General features: G+C 27.7%; 1 protein-coding gene across 1 annotated transcript in view; it reads left to right on the forward strand.

The window, feature by feature from the left end:
- Positions 1-20,207, forward strand: part of LOC117169878 (neprilysin-2-like) — a 75,986-nt gene that overhangs the window by 46,719 nt on the left and 9,060 nt on the right. Inside the window, exons 4-8 of the mRNA XM_033356386.1 lie at positions 6,261-6,390; positions 10,528-10,773; positions 10,852-11,060; positions 11,140-11,316; positions 15,636-16,127. Of these exons, the coding sequence (XP_033212277.1) occupies positions 6,261-6,390; positions 10,528-10,773; positions 10,852-11,060; positions 11,140-11,316; positions 15,636-16,127 (1,254 nt within the window). The remainder of the gene's footprint in view (positions 1-6,260; positions 6,391-10,527; positions 10,774-10,851; positions 11,061-11,139; positions 11,317-15,635; positions 16,128-20,207) is intronic.

Genomic DNA, 20,207 nt, shown 5'->3' on the forward strand with positions numbered 1-20,207 from the left:
ATCGTGTGATTTAAAATTTGATTTTTCAAATGGGGGCATAGCGTTACGCCCCCCCCCCCTCCCCGCGTAACACCTGGCATAACTCCTACAGTTTTGTGGCGCAAAAATTTTAATCGGTGCCGCATTTGAGCGCATTTAGGGCGAAATTCAGTGGGCTATAGAAAACTCAAAAATTAAGAGTGGGGGGGGGCTGATATATGACCTGTGAAAGTTGTCTTTCTGTAGAAAACTCTTATAATGTATGTACTATTATAATGTACTATTATAATGTATTTTGTTCCAGAGGCTAATAAAAAAATGTTCAATCTATTTTCTTAATCACGCTCGAGGGGAATGAGTATTAACTTGGCTGCTGAAAAAAGTATATTTAATTTTTTAATCAATGTTGCCCTCTAGTTCAAAGTTGTTCAAATGTAACTTATAAGTAGTGCAATTTTTTAGAAATAAATAGCGAAAAGTGAGCCAAATATAATGAGCAGCAGATTAGTTATCCGAGTAGTCGAGATATTTCCTAAATCAATAGTGCAAAAGTAATTGTTTGGTCAAATGAAAATGATTTATAATAATATTTAATAATTGTAAAATAATAATAAATATGAGAAGCGTGAAAAATATAAAAACTTTCGTAAAAACACGAGACGGTATACTATTTTTAACGATATTAACACAATAAGAAGGCAATGTTGAGAAATTGTTTGCATGACCCAGTCTGTCTTAATTTTCAAAATATGACCTTCTGATTGTTCAAAACATAATTAAAAAAAAAAGAATTTTTAACAATCTGAAGACTTAATAGATCAATAAAAGAGAACAATATGTGTCACCATATTAGTCAATTCTGTTTATTCAGGATTCTTATACGCTGCTTTTGAACAGAGTTTTGTTTCTGATTTTCAAAATTTTTTCGATTGTATCTTTACTTAATTTTCAATATAAAATTGAAATTATTCAGCACAACTTGCACATATTTTTTTCCTTAAATAAGAATGATCTTTAATGCGTACATAAATGAGTGCCTAGAGAAGGTTCTTTTATTTGTATAGCTTTTTTCCTTATGCAAATATACTTTGAGGTCTCTCTAAATCAAAATTGGTCAAATTTCAATACTTACTGTTTCAACTTCACGGACTCAATTAGTGAAAGCTCAGCCAGCAAGTTCCAGTAAAAAATTAATATACAGATTATTTGAGATATTTTCCGCTTCAGTAATGGAAAGAAACTAGTTGCTTCATGCAAATAAATAAATTTACTTAGAATTATATAATAATTAAAAAAGGTGATATAAAGAGACAATTTAAAAAATGGTACATTTTGAGAAAATCGCGTAGTGTTGCAGCATTCTCAACTCTATTGAAACAATAAGAAGGTCACATAGTGAACTGGTAAACGTGACGTAGCCTGCTTCAATTTAGAAGAGTTGCCTTCTCATGATTTGAACAATGTTCATTCAGTTTCTTAATGCGCTACTTTTTCAAAAAGTTTTTACTTACATTTTCAGATTTTTTCTTTTGTGTATTTCTCTTATTTTCCATAGAATATTGCAATTATTTAGTCAACTTCGCAAACATTATTTTCCTTTAATCCTTGAATAAGCATCAACTTAAATACGTATGAAATTCGCTTGTATATTTTTCTTATTTTTACCGATTTAAAGTAAAAATTTTTGAAGGTAATTTAAAATTATTTAAAATTGTTTGGATGAGTTGCAGAAAATAAAAAATCCTTTCTGAATCCCTCAAAGTTTCGTAAAAAAGAACATGGGGTCACATTTTCTTTTTGAGGAATCTATTACTAAAATTTCCTGAAATATACTTTTGGCTGACCATATATTTCAATTTTTGTTCGTTTAGCGTGAATTAAATTTTAAAAATAACATGAAGCGAGCGATTTTTTTGTCTAATTACTTTTGCAAAAAGATGATAAAATATAATGGGAATTGAATATAAAGGTAAAGGTTCAAATTCTCAATTTTGGGTTAACGTCCTTAAGGATTCTAACAATTATTCAAAAGAAGACAGTTATAAACAATAAAAAATTACTTAAACAATTATTTTTATTAAATTTAATTAATTATCACTTTAGTAAGTTGTAAAAGGGAAAATTTTTAAATATTAGAAAAAACCGATACTATCATTGCCAAAGAAACAGATAGTCATAAACAATAATATTGTTCTTAAATAATAATGTCTGTTGAAATACGTTGATTACAATATCGCTTTAAATAAAATGTTAACAAAACGGTTTAAAAACTCACAACTTTTATCAACTCGGTTTCTATAGGAAGTAGAAATAAAGTTAAGAGTAAAAAAAACATCAACTTTCTAGAATTATTCGAAGAGAATTTTAATAAAAATAATAATAACATAACTTACTACAGTTATTCTAATAATATAATGTTGCAATAATTAATTAATTGTTTACATTATTCTTTTTATCAAACTCAATTGATTATGGCTTCGCTCTAACTGAAAAGTTGAAAGCAAGTTCAAAATTGAGGAGAAACCGCGACTTCTATCTCTATTTTGAAGAAAAATTACTATAAACAATAACACATTTTTTAATAACGTATTCAAACATCTAATTACCCATATAAAGTAGTATTTTATATATTGAATACAATTTGTACTGTTAGAAACCGAAAAAAATAATAGCGCCAAAAACTCAACAACAAAAAATATTTTTCTTATATGGAGATTTCTCGGGACCCTATAAAATAGACTTATGGGGGTGAAATTCAAAAAGTAAATTTTTATTTTTATTCTATAGTCAATTTTGAAGAGAAATTTAAAACGTCGTTATCATAAAGATATGCCTTTTGATAAAAAATAAGTATTTTGTTATAATCAACCAAAAGATTAATTAATTTCAATTAAAAAACAATGTCATTGTCAGCAGAAATCAAACGGATTATTTTAACCTGCAATAAGTAAGGTGAAATAGGTCAAGTTTGTGAGCAATTCTGGTTTTCCTATTTTGAAACAATGACTATCGTATTCTATTTTTAGACTTTTTCTTTGTTCTCACACCTTTACAAACCAATTATTGGATTTCTGCTATCAAGTTAGAAAATGTTTCATCTGATTGAATTATAAATTTTTTGCTAATCGTTAGTGGTTCCCTTTTCTCTCACTGAATTAGGAGAATTTAACTAGAAATTAGTGAAATTTCGGTAATTAGGATTTAGAGAACTTTGATTTGAAGATATTTTCTTTTTTTTATAATAATGAGAATAGGGTTTATTACAAAAAGCTGACCACCTTATCTCCTAGTCGTTTTCCACATTTATTTCAATCAGTAATTATTTCTAAAATATCTCACATTTAGTAAAGTAGTTACATCTAGAAAGAAAATTTGCTTGGTTGAAATAAATGATCGTATTTAATGAGTTTTATGCTTAACATTTCTTTGATAGAGACAAAAGGTTTTATCTCAACCAAAAGTATGAAGTTACTGTTGTTTATTAATTTTTTTTATTCAGTGAAATATAACCTAAGCTAGAGAATGCTGCTATTGGTTAGAAAAATAAGAAACTGATGCAGAAGTAACAGTTTTTCCTAATTGGAAGATGATTGAAATAAAAGATAAAATAATTTTAAAATTCATGTAATTTATCAAAATTAACACAGCATGAAATGCAATTCGTTGAGCTACAAAAACACCAATATGGTTAAAAAAATTACATAGTTGAAATACAAAAATTTTAATATAGTTTTTTTTTAAGTTAATTTAGTAGCAATATTAATAATAATAATATTATTATTATTGTTATTAAAAGAGTAATAGTTTCCTTTTTTCACTATTGAAGTAAAAATTGACAAATCAGTTTAAGCGCAGTCACTGTTCATGAAAACAGAGATATGAAAACGTATTTATCACTTCAAGAAATCGAGTTCATTGAAATAAGGAAATATTTTGTAGGCTTTGAAAAACAGATTCAAGGAAACCAGTTTCTTAGCCTCCAAAAATCATTCCGTTCACTAACAAATTTTTACATTAAACGAAAGTTATTTTCACAAAAAATTACTCAATGTTAGGAAAATTTTTTTTACAGTGTCAAAATTAAAAATAAGGAAGAGCAAAAAATATACACAATATTTCAGATGCATACCTACATTGAAGTAGAAAAAAAATTGAGAAGAGGTTTAATATTTTGAATTTTTAGATTTCAAACATTACTTCAAAGCGAGGCTTATTATTTTATCTTTCTCTTATTTGAAGTTGCAATTTCAGGTGAAAATTTAAAAAAGCATTCGAACTCTTCAAAGTCAATGTCAAAATATTTGAAATTGTTTTGCAACAAAAATTTTTATAACATAAAATCAATTTATAAAGGTTTATTCCAAATTAAAACAAATAACTATCACTATTTTCGCATAGAATTTTTCATAAAATATCATATTTTCCTCAATATCAATTTGTCTAAGAAAAAATGAGGTTCTATTTAAAATAATGTATAAAATTCAAATAAATAGTTAAAATACTAATTTTTCCATAATTTTTAATAAACTAAAGTTGAAGTTCATAAAATTGTGTAAATAACTGTTCACCAATCTTCGCACTATTTTCTTTATTTCACAGTTTCCCCCTTTTTTAAAAAGATTCTTTTTCTCCCGTTTTTTTAGCAAAGTTTCTCTTTTTCTTGTTTTTTGCACTTGAATGCGAACTAAATGAACAGTACCCGATACAAAAATTTAATTTTTTTGTTGACAGTTCATTTTTTTTCATTCACAAGTCTACTATAATATTTTTGTTTAGAATTCATCTTTCCTATTTAAAAATGCAGTTATTTTGTTTAAAAAATCAGTCGCTGGAGTGAAAGTTTAAATTGTTTGTTAAACATTAATTTTTTAGTTAAATCTTTAAATATTTCGTTAAGAATTAATTGTTATTAATTAAAAATCCAACTACTTGGTTGAAAGTTTGATTACTTTGTTACAAATTGGTTTTAATAATTGATGATACATCTTTTTGGTCGTAAGTGCAACTGTGGTGTTAAGCATTCGTCTTGTTGAAAAGAGTTTTGTCCTTTTGGATTTGCATATGCATCTTCTTTGGTAGTAACTTTTTTGGTTCAAAATTTATCTTTCTTAGTTGATAAATCATCAGTCATCAAAAAGTTAGAATTACGGGCCTACAGATTGAACTGTTTTGTAAAAAATGCAACCGTTTATAGTTTCTTCGTTTTAAATAAATTTTTTGTTGTTAATACGTTAACAATTCTGTTTAAGCATCATCATTTTTTGTTCAAAATTAACTTTTTTGCTTAAAATTTATTTTCTGACTTTAGAAGTCAAATGATTTTTAAAAAATTGATCTTTTCATCTTAAAAACTCAATTTTTTCCTTAAGAATTTATCTCCTCTGTAGAAAATTCTATATTTTTTACGTTAAATCTTAACTAACACTAATTTATTTGGTTGGTTTTTGAAACTAGATTATATTTTCCAAAGGGAACTGTATTGATTATTCTCAGTTTTTTTGTGTTCGGAGTTTTAGTTAAAAGAATTCATTTCAAAATTTTTTTTTTATTTTCGTGAATAATCACCATATTTTCTCTAGTTTTAAAAGCATCTTTGGCAAAAAGCTCTGCTGTTGTTACCAGGAGGTTTTAAAATACATTTAGAAAAAATCATTGTGTTGAACTATCATAATTGAATTCCGAGGTGCAAGATTCTTTTTATACCCTGATAAAAAAATGATAAGGGTCAGGGATACTGCAAAATTAATCAAGGAAAGATCGGAGAAAGTCAGGCAATTTAAAAATGGGAATTTTGTAGTAACCTTGCATCCTGTATATTAAAGCAAATTGTTACTTTTTAGAACATACATTAACTTGAAATAAAAACAACTCAATTAGAGAACATGGGTTCTTCTTATTTACTTTTTTGTTTCTAGTCTTCACCGAGGAATTCCTATAAATCATAGAAAATTTTCAGTATCCACATATAGAAATTCACAATATGTTACAAAAGACGAAATAGCTATTTTGAACGATTTTTATCTCAAAAACAAAATGATTCAGCGATTTAACTATCATCGTTGAGAAATCTATTTTTGTGCAATGCGGTATATTTAGGTCAATTATTCTCCTACTCATCATGTTTTTCCGATGCTGTGTACAAAGATTTGTATATAAAAACCAAGTAGACAAAAAATAAGCATTAGTCGATGATAACGGGTTGAAGGAAATAATTAATTTAGCAAAATATGGTGAAATTTAGAATGCTCCGTTTTCTTTTTCTCTTTTGCATTTTGCACAAGTACGAAATTCTCGAAGCTGCAAGTATCAAACTAGACAAGGTGAGCGAAACGGTAAGCGATAAAGTGAGAGACCAGATAAAAAACAAGGTGAGCGACAAGGTGTGCCAAACTCCTGCATGTGAAACTGTTGGTAAGTATAATTATACCCAAATCAATTTTTTTTTAATTAGGGTGATTGATTTCAATATTCTATGAGACAAAAAAAATCACAAAAACTAGTCTATATTGTACCCTTGTAGTCAAACAAATGTTTCAACGACAAAGAAATTGTTTCATTTATTCTCAATGACATGAAAATACATATATCACATTTTTATGCATATAGAATTATCTCCTTTTACAATAAAATAATTGTACCTCATTTAATGCAAAATTTAAAAATCATGTTGAAAAATTTTTAATAAAATAAGTTTATTTTAACGTTTAAAGCATATACAACTGTAATTTAGTGATTTTTAATTATCTTTTGGGAAGCTCCTTTTATTTTAACGAACACATTCTAATCACGTATCTCGAGCTTCTTACTCGATTATAATTTGACCAAAACAGTTCAAATAATGCAAAATGAAGTATAAAATTTGATTTTCCATGACTAGATTAATATAAGTGCTATTGCTATTGAAACAGGCAAATTTCTATTGCCTTCTTTTTATAATTTGAAAGATTTGTTCTAAAACATTCTATAGCAACTGGTATCGTTTTTCCATAAATTTAATTTGCGCATTTTCAGAGTTATTTTTTCACGATTTAAACTAAAAATACGCATTCTAGCGTAAAATGATTCTTAAACAATTTTAGATGCAATTAAGGCGAAAAAATTTCTTAAATAAAGATGTATTGTAACTTTCGCGGTTTTTCCAAAAACTGAATTCTGTTATTCCCAATGTACTCTTACAGCAAAATTTTAAAGAAAATTTTTAGATATTTTTTTATTGCTTTTTATTATTGTTTTTATTTATTATATTATATATCATGATATTATTATTAGTTTTCATTCTTGATGTCCTCTTCTTACAAGTAAAAAAAACCTACGCGTTATATCAAAAAAGATTAATAACAAATTGATGGATCTTCTTCGCATGTATAACTTTTGTTCATTCAATTTGTTTTGTGCTTTGCGTCGTTGTTAAAAAAACTCTTTTTTATTTTAATTGGTATTTTTCAGGCTTGTAACCAAAACTATGCATCCTATAAAGAATTATAGGTATCCAATTTGTAGCTCTTCTTGGTTTAACAACCCTTGTCTTATATTTTGTCTTATATTATCTGTCTTATTTTGCATAGTTTCACCGCAACATTTGATGCCAAAAATTCGAATTTTCAATGAATCGAAAAAAAAATTAACAAGTTGTTGCAATAATCTTATAGTGCTTTTCAAAATATAACTTTTTCTTTTCCTGAGTTTTTTCAACTTTTGTGTTATTTGCCTTAAAATTTCCTCTTTTTTTTAAATTTTGTAAGCGCTATAACTCTGGTATTTAAAAGAAAGTGTTTGTCTTTTAAAATGCTACAAATAACCCTGTAGAGAATTTTTTAAGCTGCAGAATGTTATCTTAAAAATTGTGAAAATTCTCTCACTTTTTGAATTTTTATCAAAAATGGCTGGCGGACAAACTTGACTTTTAGTTTATGACACTGAAAAAGTGTCCCAAGAGCTGCGATTCATTCTGCCAATTCTTTCGAAAATTATCGTGTTAACAGACTAAAATCTACAGACAGACAAACAGGCGTGCAGACACATTTACAAAAACCTATTTTTCGGGTTCATGGGGTCTCAAAACGTGGACATTTAAAAAAACTTTGGGGGGGGGGGCGGACAACTTTTACACAAATCTGTTATCTTCTAGGATGAGAATGTAAAAAATGAATAAAAAAAACACCGAGAGAATATACTTGCTTTTCTCGCATGGTCTCGTCTCATGTTTCTTTAGTTTGAGCTTATTCAAACTACAAAAGCACACATTCATAATTATTTAGTGTAGAGTAAGAAGAGGGTACACTTAATCATACGAGAAAGTCAAGTATGTTCCCTCGATGTATATACTGGATAACGTTTGAAAGACTAATTTGATTAAGTTGCAATTTAGCAAATAGATTCAGGTAACAAAAAGAAAAATACTAAAATGCCAAAAAGTTTAACAACTATTTGACACTATATTTTTAAATTAAAATAAAAATTTGAAGTAAAGTAACGCACGATATTTAAGAAAAGCCAAGATAAAAAAACGCTGATTTTTAAAAACCCTACAACATTATTATAACTTTCTACATTTGTGTGAAAAATGGAAGATTCAAATTTTGATGGCACAAAAAAATGAAAGGTTGAAAATTAAATTGTGTGCAACACACAAAAATAGATGAAAAAACAAACATTGTACACCCAAAAAGATGAGCAAATTTATTATTACTTACTTTAAAATTATTTCTTGAAAAAAGATCCTACTTAGCAGATACTAAGCAGATAAATTAAAACATTTAAAAATAATTACTTGTACCATTAACACCTAACTAAAAATTGGCTTTATGTTCTTGAATTAAGAGTTCTTATTCTGATCCCTCTAATAGCTTAATTGGAAAAGTACCTGACCGAAAATCAGAAGTTTTGTGGTTCTTTTCCCAATGGAGTGAAGATGGAGTAGGATTTTTTTTCAAGAAATAATTTTAATTTAAAAATATTATTTTCCATCTAGTCTTATTAAGACTTTAAACATTTTCTGTTATTGAAGATTCTTAACTTGATCGATATTGTGTAGATTTTCTGCCTTCATGGTTTGGAGGGTTGATCTACTGTCGGTAAGGTACAATCTCTTATGATATAGCAGATAAATTAAAAAATCTAAAAAAAATATTACTTACTTTTCGATAAGATGCGTAGTTTTGGTTTTGATTCTCAAAAACAACATTAAGAATAAAAAAATCAATTTCTTGACCAACGGCACAAGATACGGGAAAAAACTAAATGAAAGTTTTTCATCCATATAGTAGCTACAATTTTTTTATTAGTCATTGTTTGCACTTAAAAATCTTTGAAAATACCTTAAAAGGTTTGAAATACTTACGAAATCTATAAAATCCTTTGAAATTCGTTAATTTTTAGGAATAAAGTCCCTAAGGTTTTTATTTTATACAATCCCTAGAAATTACATAAAATTTGATATAATAAACCTTTAAAATATTCCAAAATTTTGGAAATTTTCTAACTTAGTGCAAAAAGTAGCAAAATTTCAAATAATTCTGCTTAGACGCAGAACCTAGGGAAAAATATCTACAAATAATTAAATAATTTAGCAAAATATTTTGGATATTGCCATAAATTTGTCGAATATTTCACCATTCACGTGAACCCAAGAACTTTGATAAATGTTAAAGATTTTTGGAATTATTCAAATTTTTCGAAGACATCTCAATTTGATTTTTTTTACAATAAATTTGCTTAGACTTGTGCTTTGAATTGAGCATATTCAAACCATAATTTTATTACCTTACGCGCTATTATTAGCGAAAAAAACGTATGATAGTAAAAATGAAGGTACTTCAACAACAGCTCAATAAATAGGCTTGAAGAAAATTTCCGGCTGCAGTGCTGTACAATTATTTGACGGCCGGTCATTTCTCTGATGGTTGAAGTGATCGAAAATTAAAATAGTGAATATCATCGTACCGAAATTTATTTTAGGGAAAACTAATTTGCCGAATAATTACTTGACTGAAAACCATTTCAATAAATGCTGAATTACTCAAAAATAGTACATCAACTATATAAGGTTTTTGTCACTTATTTTGTTGAATTTTCACTGCTTTTATCCCTTCAATCAACAATTTTTAAATTTTAGGGTATTTGAAACTTAAGTTCAATGATTTTCGGATAAATTATTTTTCGCTCAGCTGATTTCGGTATCTGAATATTCGCTATTTTAGTTTTCGGTCACATGAACCTTCGGAAAAATGACCGCCTGCCTGACGAGGATGCCTTATAAGGTTTATTTGTTAAAATATATTGCATAATAGTATCAATTAAGGCAATGAACATATATCAAGTAGTTTATAGATAGGTACTTAGCAATTAGTTTTTGTTACTATTAATTATCTTATTTAGACTTTACGAATTATTAGCTCTCTGATGATCATCGTTGACCCACTTCTCTTTAATTTAATTAGTCAGACCTCGCTACCTTAAATTTAAAGATTAGCTCGAATAAATAAAAAAATGAGATTATACTTAACTTCTTCTAGGATTGAGTCTCACAATTAATACTTTATTTTGTAGCTTTGAAAATCCGGGAGAGTATTGACCCCGAGGTATCGCCATGCGATGACTTTTACAAATTTGCGTGTGGTAATTTTTTAAAAACTGCAGTTATTCCAAAAGATGAGACGAGTGTCGACAGATATATTTCCCTTGAAAAATTAGTTCAGAAACAACTAAAAAAAAGCATTGAAGAGCCAATTGAACCCAGTGAGCCTAGATGGATGAGACAAACGAAAAACCTTTACAAGGCTTGCATGGACACGAGTGAGCATGCACAATTCTAAATCTGAACTCTTATACAAAAAATATTTTTCGTATGAAAACTAATTTTCTTTTTTACAGCTGCGATTGAAGAAAATGGTCTCCGTACAGAATTGCGTAAATTAAAGAAAGCAGGTGGTTGGCCTGTACTAGAAAACGAATGGGATGAAGAAAATTTTGATTGGAAACGTTCGACTCGTGTTATGCAGAAATTGGGATTTCTTATCTGGTACTTTTTCGATTACAAAATTGTCCCAGATGATTTAGACAACACAACACGTGTGTTGAATGTGAGTACTTACTTTCGCAAACAAAAATAACAAATTGAGATTAAAATTTAATATTTCCATTTAACATTTATTCTTTTAGATTGACGAACCACCTCTCTTTATTGAACGCGAAAATGTAATAAAAGAGATCCAGGACCCGATCTTGAATGCCTACTACAATTATATGGCTGACATTGCTATTATGTTTGGTGCAAATGAAACTAGAGCTCAAAAGGAATTAAAGGACGTTCTAGAATTTGAAATTAAGCTCGCCAATGTAAGTGTCCTTTAAAATTTGAATTATAGTGGTCTATGAAACGGATTTAAATTAAAAAAGGCAACTAAAAAAAGAAATACTAAAATCACTAATAACAATCTCAAAATTAATTTAGAAATATATTGATTTTAAAAATTTGTTTGAAGACTTTTGTTGTGCCAACCATAAGGTACCTGGACAAAAATTGTCTATGAATTTAGAAATTAAAATAATATCAGCAGTCAGGCGTTATAAATGGAAAAAATTAGCCTGTATCAAACAAGTTGAAGACTACTCGCTTCTTACCGACTTATAAAAAATGCTTTAATTTCAATGAGTCATGACTCGTTTTTTCGAAAAAAATATTCTCTACAACTCTACCCAATCCAGTTTTCAAACTGTATTAAGAATATTCATATGTATTTCTTCATAAATGCATTCTAGTTTAAGAATTATTTTAAAGGTTCCAGCCAAATAAAAATTTGCTTCTAAATTGGGAACAGGAGGGCTGTAGAGAATTTTTTTGCAAAAAGTAAGTCATCATTTATTACAATTCACTTTTTTTCGCAAATTTGTAAGGAGCGCCAGAAAAAACAAATTCAATTGCAGAAAACAGTGTTAAACTCAAATATTTGTCTGCGTCTTAAAAAATTTCCATTTAAACAAACGTTTTTCATTTGAAACGGCATCAATAATAATATGAATTTAATTCCTAAAACCACAGAGGAACTATTTCTTTCAGAGATCTATTTTTTGGCGCGAAACTTACATCTTGAGTTCCCTACAATTTTTTAAATAATTGGAGATTCTGCAGAATCCCATAAGATATGTAAAATTCCTTGATCTTCCTTCAAAATTTTTCAACCTTTTAAAGGTCATTGCTATCTTTTGAATGATCCAATCAATTTCAAATTCCTCCTTTTTTGTTTCCTTATTCATCTTAAATTTGTTAAAATTCATAAAAATCCCTTAAAATGATATTTAGTTTATTCCCTAAATCTTTTGTTAAAAATCGCTTGAAATTTTTAAAAGCGCAAAATTCATTAATATAAGTGAAATTCATTATAAATTCCTTGACTATAGGTTAAAGGAAACGTTAAAATAATGTTAACTTCAAAACAATTGGAAATTCTGCAGAATCCATTCAATCATGTGAAATCCCTTGATATCCCTTCAAAATGTTTTAACCATTTGAAAGACTTTGTAATCGTGTTGAAGATCTGAAAAACTTTAACATCCTTTGAAATTTTGGATATTTCCTTATTCCTCTGAAATTATTCAAATTGGTACAAATACCTTAACATAATATTAAGTTCATTCCCTTAACTTTTTGTAAAAATAGCTTGCAATCCTGGAAGAACTTAAAATTTATTGATATAAGTGAAAGAAATTTTAAATTTAAAGATCCTTGGGGATCCTTCAATATCCGATTCAATTTAATTGACTTTAGAAATTTTTCTAGAAATTCTGTTAAATCTTTAGAAATCTTATAAAATTCTTTGAAATATCTTGCAATTTGTTAAATCTATTCGAAATGGCTTAACCTTCACGACAATTCTTATAAGTTTTACAGAATAACTTGAAATTCTAGAAATATCTGAAAATTTCTTAAAAGTCGATGAAATACTTTCAAGTTATTTTGAACTTTTAGAAATTCTGTCAAATTGCTTGGAATTATTGAAGATTTATTGAATCATTTGAAAAATTGCAATCTTTTAAAATTTTGTGAATTCGTTTGCGGTGTTTTTGCCTCAACTCTTTTAATAATTTAACATTACTTTTTTATAAAGATTTTTCTCAAGAGAGCATTACAAGGGATTGAATGGGATTACAGAGAGAATATTTGGGGTCTACATCAACTGATGATGGGAATTTTCGTGTGGGAATGGGATTCGGCTGTGATTTAGGATGTATGATTGCTTGGTGTGATAAAAAATCGCAGCAAGTATTTTGAAAATTCGAAAAAAGCGGCGAAGATATGGGACTTTAAGTTCTGTACAATTTCTTTGTTTAGAAAAAGACTTGTACAGGATTCTAATTCACCCATTTAAATTTTACACTTATGAATTTATTCTTTTTAAGATACATTCCCAAATTTCTTTAAATTAACCAATTTTTTTGTAAACAATGTGGTGAAAATACATATAAAATAAAAAACGCGTTTTCCCAAAAAATGTGATTTTATAGTTTTTATATTTTTTCGAGAAAGAAAGGTATACCAGTGTGGTTTACAGTCCCTCAATTTATTGGATTGGGTTTACCACTGGTTCTCGAGAAAAAAGTTTAAATATCAGTAAATTCTATGATGTAGCGCGCCTCAGTAGGGCAAATAAAAGTGTCTGTGGGCAAACTAATGTTGAAGCTACAATTATTTACATCATATTTCAAATTTCTTTATAAACCAAAATTAATCTAATGCTGCATACATCGTTAAAATTATAATTTTTGCTTTCTCATAGAGAAAGCTTTGTAATGATAACATTTTCGAAAAAAATTTCATTTATTTAATCAAAGGTTTCTGAAGTTTAAAATGTCTGATAGAATGTTCTAAAAAAATGGTCCGAAAGAGTACGTGTATGTGAGCGCGTGTTTATGTGGTGTGTGTGTGTGTCTGTGGATGTCACTTTTTTGCGAACATAATAAGTTGAAGCTATCATAATGCATTATATATGAAAATACGGTTTTTTATAGCCAAACTTTTTTTATTGACATAATTCAAAGTTGATGCAATAACGGAAAAAATTATTCTTTTTTTCGAATCGATTGACCTATAATTTGAATGAACTTCATTAAAGAGTAAGAAAATTATGCTGATTCGTCTTATTTGAAACATCTTTTTCAAGGAGAAAAAATTTTCTTCCTCAATATAAATCGAATTTGATGTATGAATAGTAAATACTTTTTCATAAAAAATTTTTAAATAAAATAATACTGATAGAGACTGATTGGGATTTCAACAGTATTATTTTTTTAATTCTTATTAAATGTTAGTGTCAGTTTTTTAATTTAAAAACATAATCGGAACTTGAATTAGCTTAGCATAAGGCTCGGGAAGGAATAGGGTGCGACAAAATTCCCCCCTTCCCTTTCCCAGCTCAAAAAATTACTATTTTAAAAACGAAATTTGATTTGTCTAATTTGTCATTGTGTTTAAAGAAATTTTGTTACGTGTCGTAATGTTTTGGCTTTTGTAACTTTTCATTCTTAAATTGACTAAAATTAAAACTTTAGTTTGTCCATTATTTAAAAAATCACAAATTCTTTCTCTATGAGGAAGCCAATTCATTTGCTAACGAAAAGCAAATTTCTAGTGAAATGAACACCATATAAATATAAATGCAAATTAATTGGAAACACTAGAGTTCGAATTCACAGCTAATTTAAAGAAATTTTTAATATTATTTTATTTAAAAAACAACATAAAAATAAAATGCTTTGCCTTTTGAAGAATAATGTTCGTTATGAAATATTCAGATTCATTTAAAAGGCTCTAAAAATAATTACAGAATTATTTAGAAATGTTTTTAGTAAAACTGTACAATTCAAAACATTTATTAAATTTTTTGTAAACAGATAAGTGGATGAAAATAATTTCGTGAAGATTAGCAATGTCTCGTCACTTAATTCCAACTATATTTTCCACTGTATAGAAAAACGGTGTTTCATGGTCTTTTTGCATAAAAAATAGTATTTGTTTTCTAATAATAAGTTAGCTCAAGGGATTGTTTATAGATTACTTTTTATTAATCCGATTCACAAACGCTTTTCATCTGTACATTGTGAAAAATTAGTTGAACTTGACTTCTTTCAAAGTCAAAAATTCTTCTTCTTGTAATTTTTGTTATTAAATATAAATCTATTAAAAGCGTTTCATTTTTAATTAAATGCCAACTATATATTCAAAATGTTGTTTATTTTCATTTATAAAAAATTCAAATATGACGAATAGAACCACGTCATAGAAGTTTTGTATACAATACTTACACCTTCGTTCGAAGAAAAAATATTAAAAAATTATATAAAACATTCCATTTTCTTAAAAATTATCTTGAAACAAGTAATTTCGAAAAGTTAAATTGGTCAATTAGAGCCCAAGATACTTGCTTTTCAAAGAAAAGTTGTCCATAAACTCAAAGTCCTATATCTCCGCCATTTTTAAATTTTCCTAATATATTAGTGGTATTTTTTCAACACAAAGCACTCGTAAATCCTGAGTTACAATCAAATCTCATTCCGGCTAGAAAATTGCCGTGATTAGTCGAGGTGGACTCCACCTGTAATAAATTGAAGGAGTATTTAGTCGCACGGAATTCGTTTATTAAAATATTTTGAACCCCTAGATTTCCTCAAGTGCTGAAGAGAGTGATAATGAAACTGCTCTGAGTAAAAGAGTAAAAGTGTCCGAGCTTGCAGAAAAGTATCCGAGTATTCCTTGGAAGGAATATTTCAACACACTTCTCAAATCTTTTGTGGCAATCGGTGACGACGAAATAATAATAGTGAATGAGCCCACTTTTTTCGAAAAGTTTGATCAATTGATCAAGACAACTCCAAAAAGAGTGCTGGCAAATTTTCTCTTTTGGAAAGCAGCTCAGAATGATTTAGATTATTTGACTGAAGAAGTTAGAAACCGCAAAAAGAAGTTCGAGGCTGCGTTTGGCAATGAATCGAAATGGGTTGATAGATCACAGGAATGCCTTCAAGTAGCTGATATGCTAGGATTGAATACTGATATTCTATATGCCAGGAAGAACGTTTACCTAGAAACGAAGAAAAGTGCAGACAAAATAGCAGTAGAAATTCAGCAACAGTTAAAGGCAATGTTAAAAGAGGTGAGATTTTTTTACAAACTGTTTTAAAATCTAGTTTCGGGGGTAGAAGTGTGATGTAAGATAGGGTGGTCCAATAAAAGAAAAATTTAAATGCATACCGTTCCTAAATTTCTTTGAATCAACAAACAAATGGAATAATTTTTTTTACGCTGAAACAGCACACTGATGCGAATCGGGATTTTATGTTTTCATCTGAAGATTTGAAGATGAATATTTTCTCAAAAATATACTTATGAAGATATGATTTCGGGTTAAGATGTTTTGCCTAATTCGTTAGAGCAGCTTAAATTTAATCAAAATTATATTGCTTTATCAAACAATTGTTATTTTTTAAAATCATTTTTTCAAAACTAAAGTATTAAAACAGAATTAACGCGATTCTTTACATAAATGAATGTTTTTTACATGAAAAAAGTATGACAATGCGATAAAATTATGTTAGACATTTTTGCGGCACCTATTGTCATTGTTGTAGTGTACAAGCATAATATTGTGAAAATAGAATTTTCCATTTAAAAACATTGGAAAATATTTATTTTGTAATGATCTTGTGAAACACTCCAAATTAGTGATTTCTAAAAAGATTCATCAGTGATCTATGTCCGACGAGTGATGTGTGATGTGAGAGGACATTAGGAAAGAGTAAAAGTAATAGAATGTTTAGAGAAAAAAAGCAAAGCGTTATTACTTATGTTGCAAAAAATTTAAATTATTTTATTGTGAAATCATTACTCTTATGACGAACATAATTTAACATTACTTATTAAAAGCAATGAAGTCAACATTGCTACTTACATCGTTTACAGACTCGTCTGCTAATCCCGGTAGAACGGCCCTGAACTTGGCAAATAATACAGACAATCTTCGACCGTCATTCTTTATATAAAAAGAAAACAAAAAACTGCTGATGAAAATATTATCATAATTATTTAGAGTACAACATTAGTGAGTAATTGTAAAATTTGTGCTATTCATGCAATATTTTTACTGACACATCAAATGTTTTTCATTATTGTTTATAAATTAAATTTTTATTTCTAGACATAGTTATGAGTAAACTAACGTATCTTTTTATCAAATATCTTGTATTAGGCGTAGAAATGACGTTTTACGATTTTTCATCAAACACGACTTGACACATTATAATGGCACACTAGTGCGAATTTGCACCACTCAAAACCTTTAAGTGACTTACTTGGCTGCTAGCAGGCGAATCATTTTTTAACGTACTCTGGAGACACCATGAATCTAGTTTTACAAAAAATATCGTCTCTTTAAAATTGTTTCTGGTGCGCATTCGCTCCAGTGTATCGTTTGTAAGTAAAAATAATATTTAGAGGTGGCGCCAAACCCTATGAAGTTCAAGAGATATTTCCCATGAGAAAAAAACTGGAATTGAATAATACTTTCCAAGAATCGCCCCCAAACATTTTTTTTTAAATCCCCCAAAAAACGCCATTAGTGACGAAATGGGGTTTGTGAATTTTCGGCAATAATTATGATTTTTTGCGGTTTTCTATATGCAAATCGTTTTAAGAACATACAATACTATTCTATGCTGATAATCAGATGCTTACATGGATTGTTTAAACAATTCATTATTCTTTTTAGCAATTTTCTCATAAAAAAGATTTATAACGGAGTGGTTTAAAAAAAACTGTTCGACTTTGTGTCGTATTTTCAATGACAATAAGATAATACTTAGCCAACGTTAATGAACATATTTTTTCAAACAATTTATCATTATTATTGTTAATGACATTTTCTTAGAATGATTCTGAAAGTTACATTATTTCAATAATTTTCCGCTTTTGGTAAAATTTTCAATTAGAGTAAGGTAAATAAAAAGCTAAATTGAAGAAAATTGATGGATTAGTCAATTTATTATTATAAATAATATTCAATTTTAATAATACTAGAAAATTGTGGTTTTTTCTGAAATTTTAAACTATTCGTATAATTTTTTTCTTCAAATTTATTGATAATTATTTAAATTTAGTAAAAATGATCCTTTAAGCATATTTTAATTACTCATAACTATCTTCTTCCTTATTAATGCTAGCTAGTAGCATTTTTTCTAAAAATGTTATCTTTTCATCTACTTTTTTCTTAGTACAGTAACAAATAATTCCACTTACCAAACATAGTTAAAAAAAATTTTATTATTTATAATTATCTCCTGCTGGAGTCTGCTGGAAAGTTACTTTTTTCTGAAATCTTTTTTTTTGCTGTGACTTTTTGGTTCTGAAATCTTAAACTTTCTGTTCAATTTTCACTTGGTGAGTTAGCAATTGATAAAAGTTAATAAACATAATTTATCAAATAAATGTTTTTTTTTACTTCTTTTGTTTTCATTTCTAGTTATGAGCGAATAAGTGAACCTCAAGCAGAATCATGTTTTAATTAGAACTCCTTTTTCATAAGTGAGTCATTTCTTCACTTTCCGTAATATTAAAAAAATAAGATTAAACAAAAAAGCTATCCTACACAAGAGAAAATAACAAGGAATGAAATAATTAGGAATAGATCGAAAAATCATGTTTGTAAATGACTTGTAAAAGTTTTGTTCTAAATCAGAACACGAAATTTATTCTAAAGCGTAAAAAGAAATTTTGAAATTACACATATTCTTTTATCAGTTATCCGCTCTTCCCCCATACCACAGTTTTGTAGCACTTATCTGAAAGAAGATAGTTAAAATTAATTATAAATTATTTTTAAAAATATTTATGTTAACTAGAATTTATTATTAACTGACTAAGTGAAAAGTGTACAAAAAGTTACAAATTTCAGAGAGAAAAGCAGCAACTATTTACCATTAATAAAAAAGAAGATAGCCATGAACCATAATAAATTGATCAAACAATTAATTTTGCTAAATTGAATTTAACATTAACTAACTCAAAATAAAAAGTGGACAAACTGTTGACAATTTTAGAAAATCCGCAATTTCTAGCATTATTTAAAAGAAATATTATCAGAAATAATAACCAATTGTTTAAAAGTCAATCGTATTTCACATTATTTAACTATTTTCTCACTCTAATTGAAAAATGGACTGAAAGTGTAGAAGTATTGTTTAAACCGGGACTTTCTATTTTCATTCTGAGTAAAAATTACGAGATGCAGTAATGATTGCATTTATAAAACCGAAAAAAATCCATTAGTACTGACGATTCAGAATATAATTGATAAAAACCCCTTGTTTCTTATGAGAAATACGTGTAGCTTAATAGGGCATGTACGATTAAAGACAAAAATGAATTGATTTTTGTGTGGACTCGAAAAAATTTCCGGACGATATGCATTAAAATTGGAAAAAATGCAATATATTTATGGACAATCCCAATTTAATGTCATAAGCTGGAACATATTTAAAAAGTTGAAAATGGAAATATGATAAGAAAAATTAGTCAAAAATCACTTCCAATCAGTCAATTAGACTCACTGCTAAAATCATTAACTTTGAATGATTGAATCTATTGCATTTTAAAATAAAGAGAAGGGGTATTTTCAACCAGAAATAAAATTTAAAAAAATTTCAAACAAAAATTAATTTGATAGAAAATAGGTGAGTTTCTAACCGAGAAAATTAATTTTGAACTGAAATGATGAACCATTAACCAACAGAATGTATTACCGTGGAATTTAACGAAAAACAAATGATTTTCAACAGAGTGTTTTATTCCTAAATCAAAAGTATTTGAATTTGAAAAAAAAATTTTCAATAAAAAATGGAATGGTTCAATTTTTAATTAGTAAAATTAATTTTCAATAAAAAATGCCAACAAAATAATGATTATTTCAATTTGAAACCAAAACCCGTTGATGTTTCAACAAGTCAGATGAATTTTCAATCAAGAAGATTTATTTTCTATCAATAAAGACGAATTGATCTAATTTGTAGCGTCAGTAACTTTTAACATTTGAATTAGTAATTTTGAATAATCTAAGCAGGAACTTCAACTGATTAAATCAGTCCTGTTAAATTATTTAATCCATAGCCATATCAATGCTTTTAACCAGATCTTCATGGGTAATTTGAATTATTTATTAAAATGTGATAATTTGATACAAAGG

Source organism: Belonocnema kinseyi, chromosome 3 (assembly GCF_010883055.1).
Source record: "Belonocnema kinseyi isolate 2016_QV_RU_SX_M_011 chromosome 3, B_treatae_v1, whole genome shotgun sequence".
Lineage (NCBI taxonomy): Eukaryota > Metazoa > Arthropoda > Insecta > Hymenoptera > Cynipidae > Belonocnema > Belonocnema kinseyi.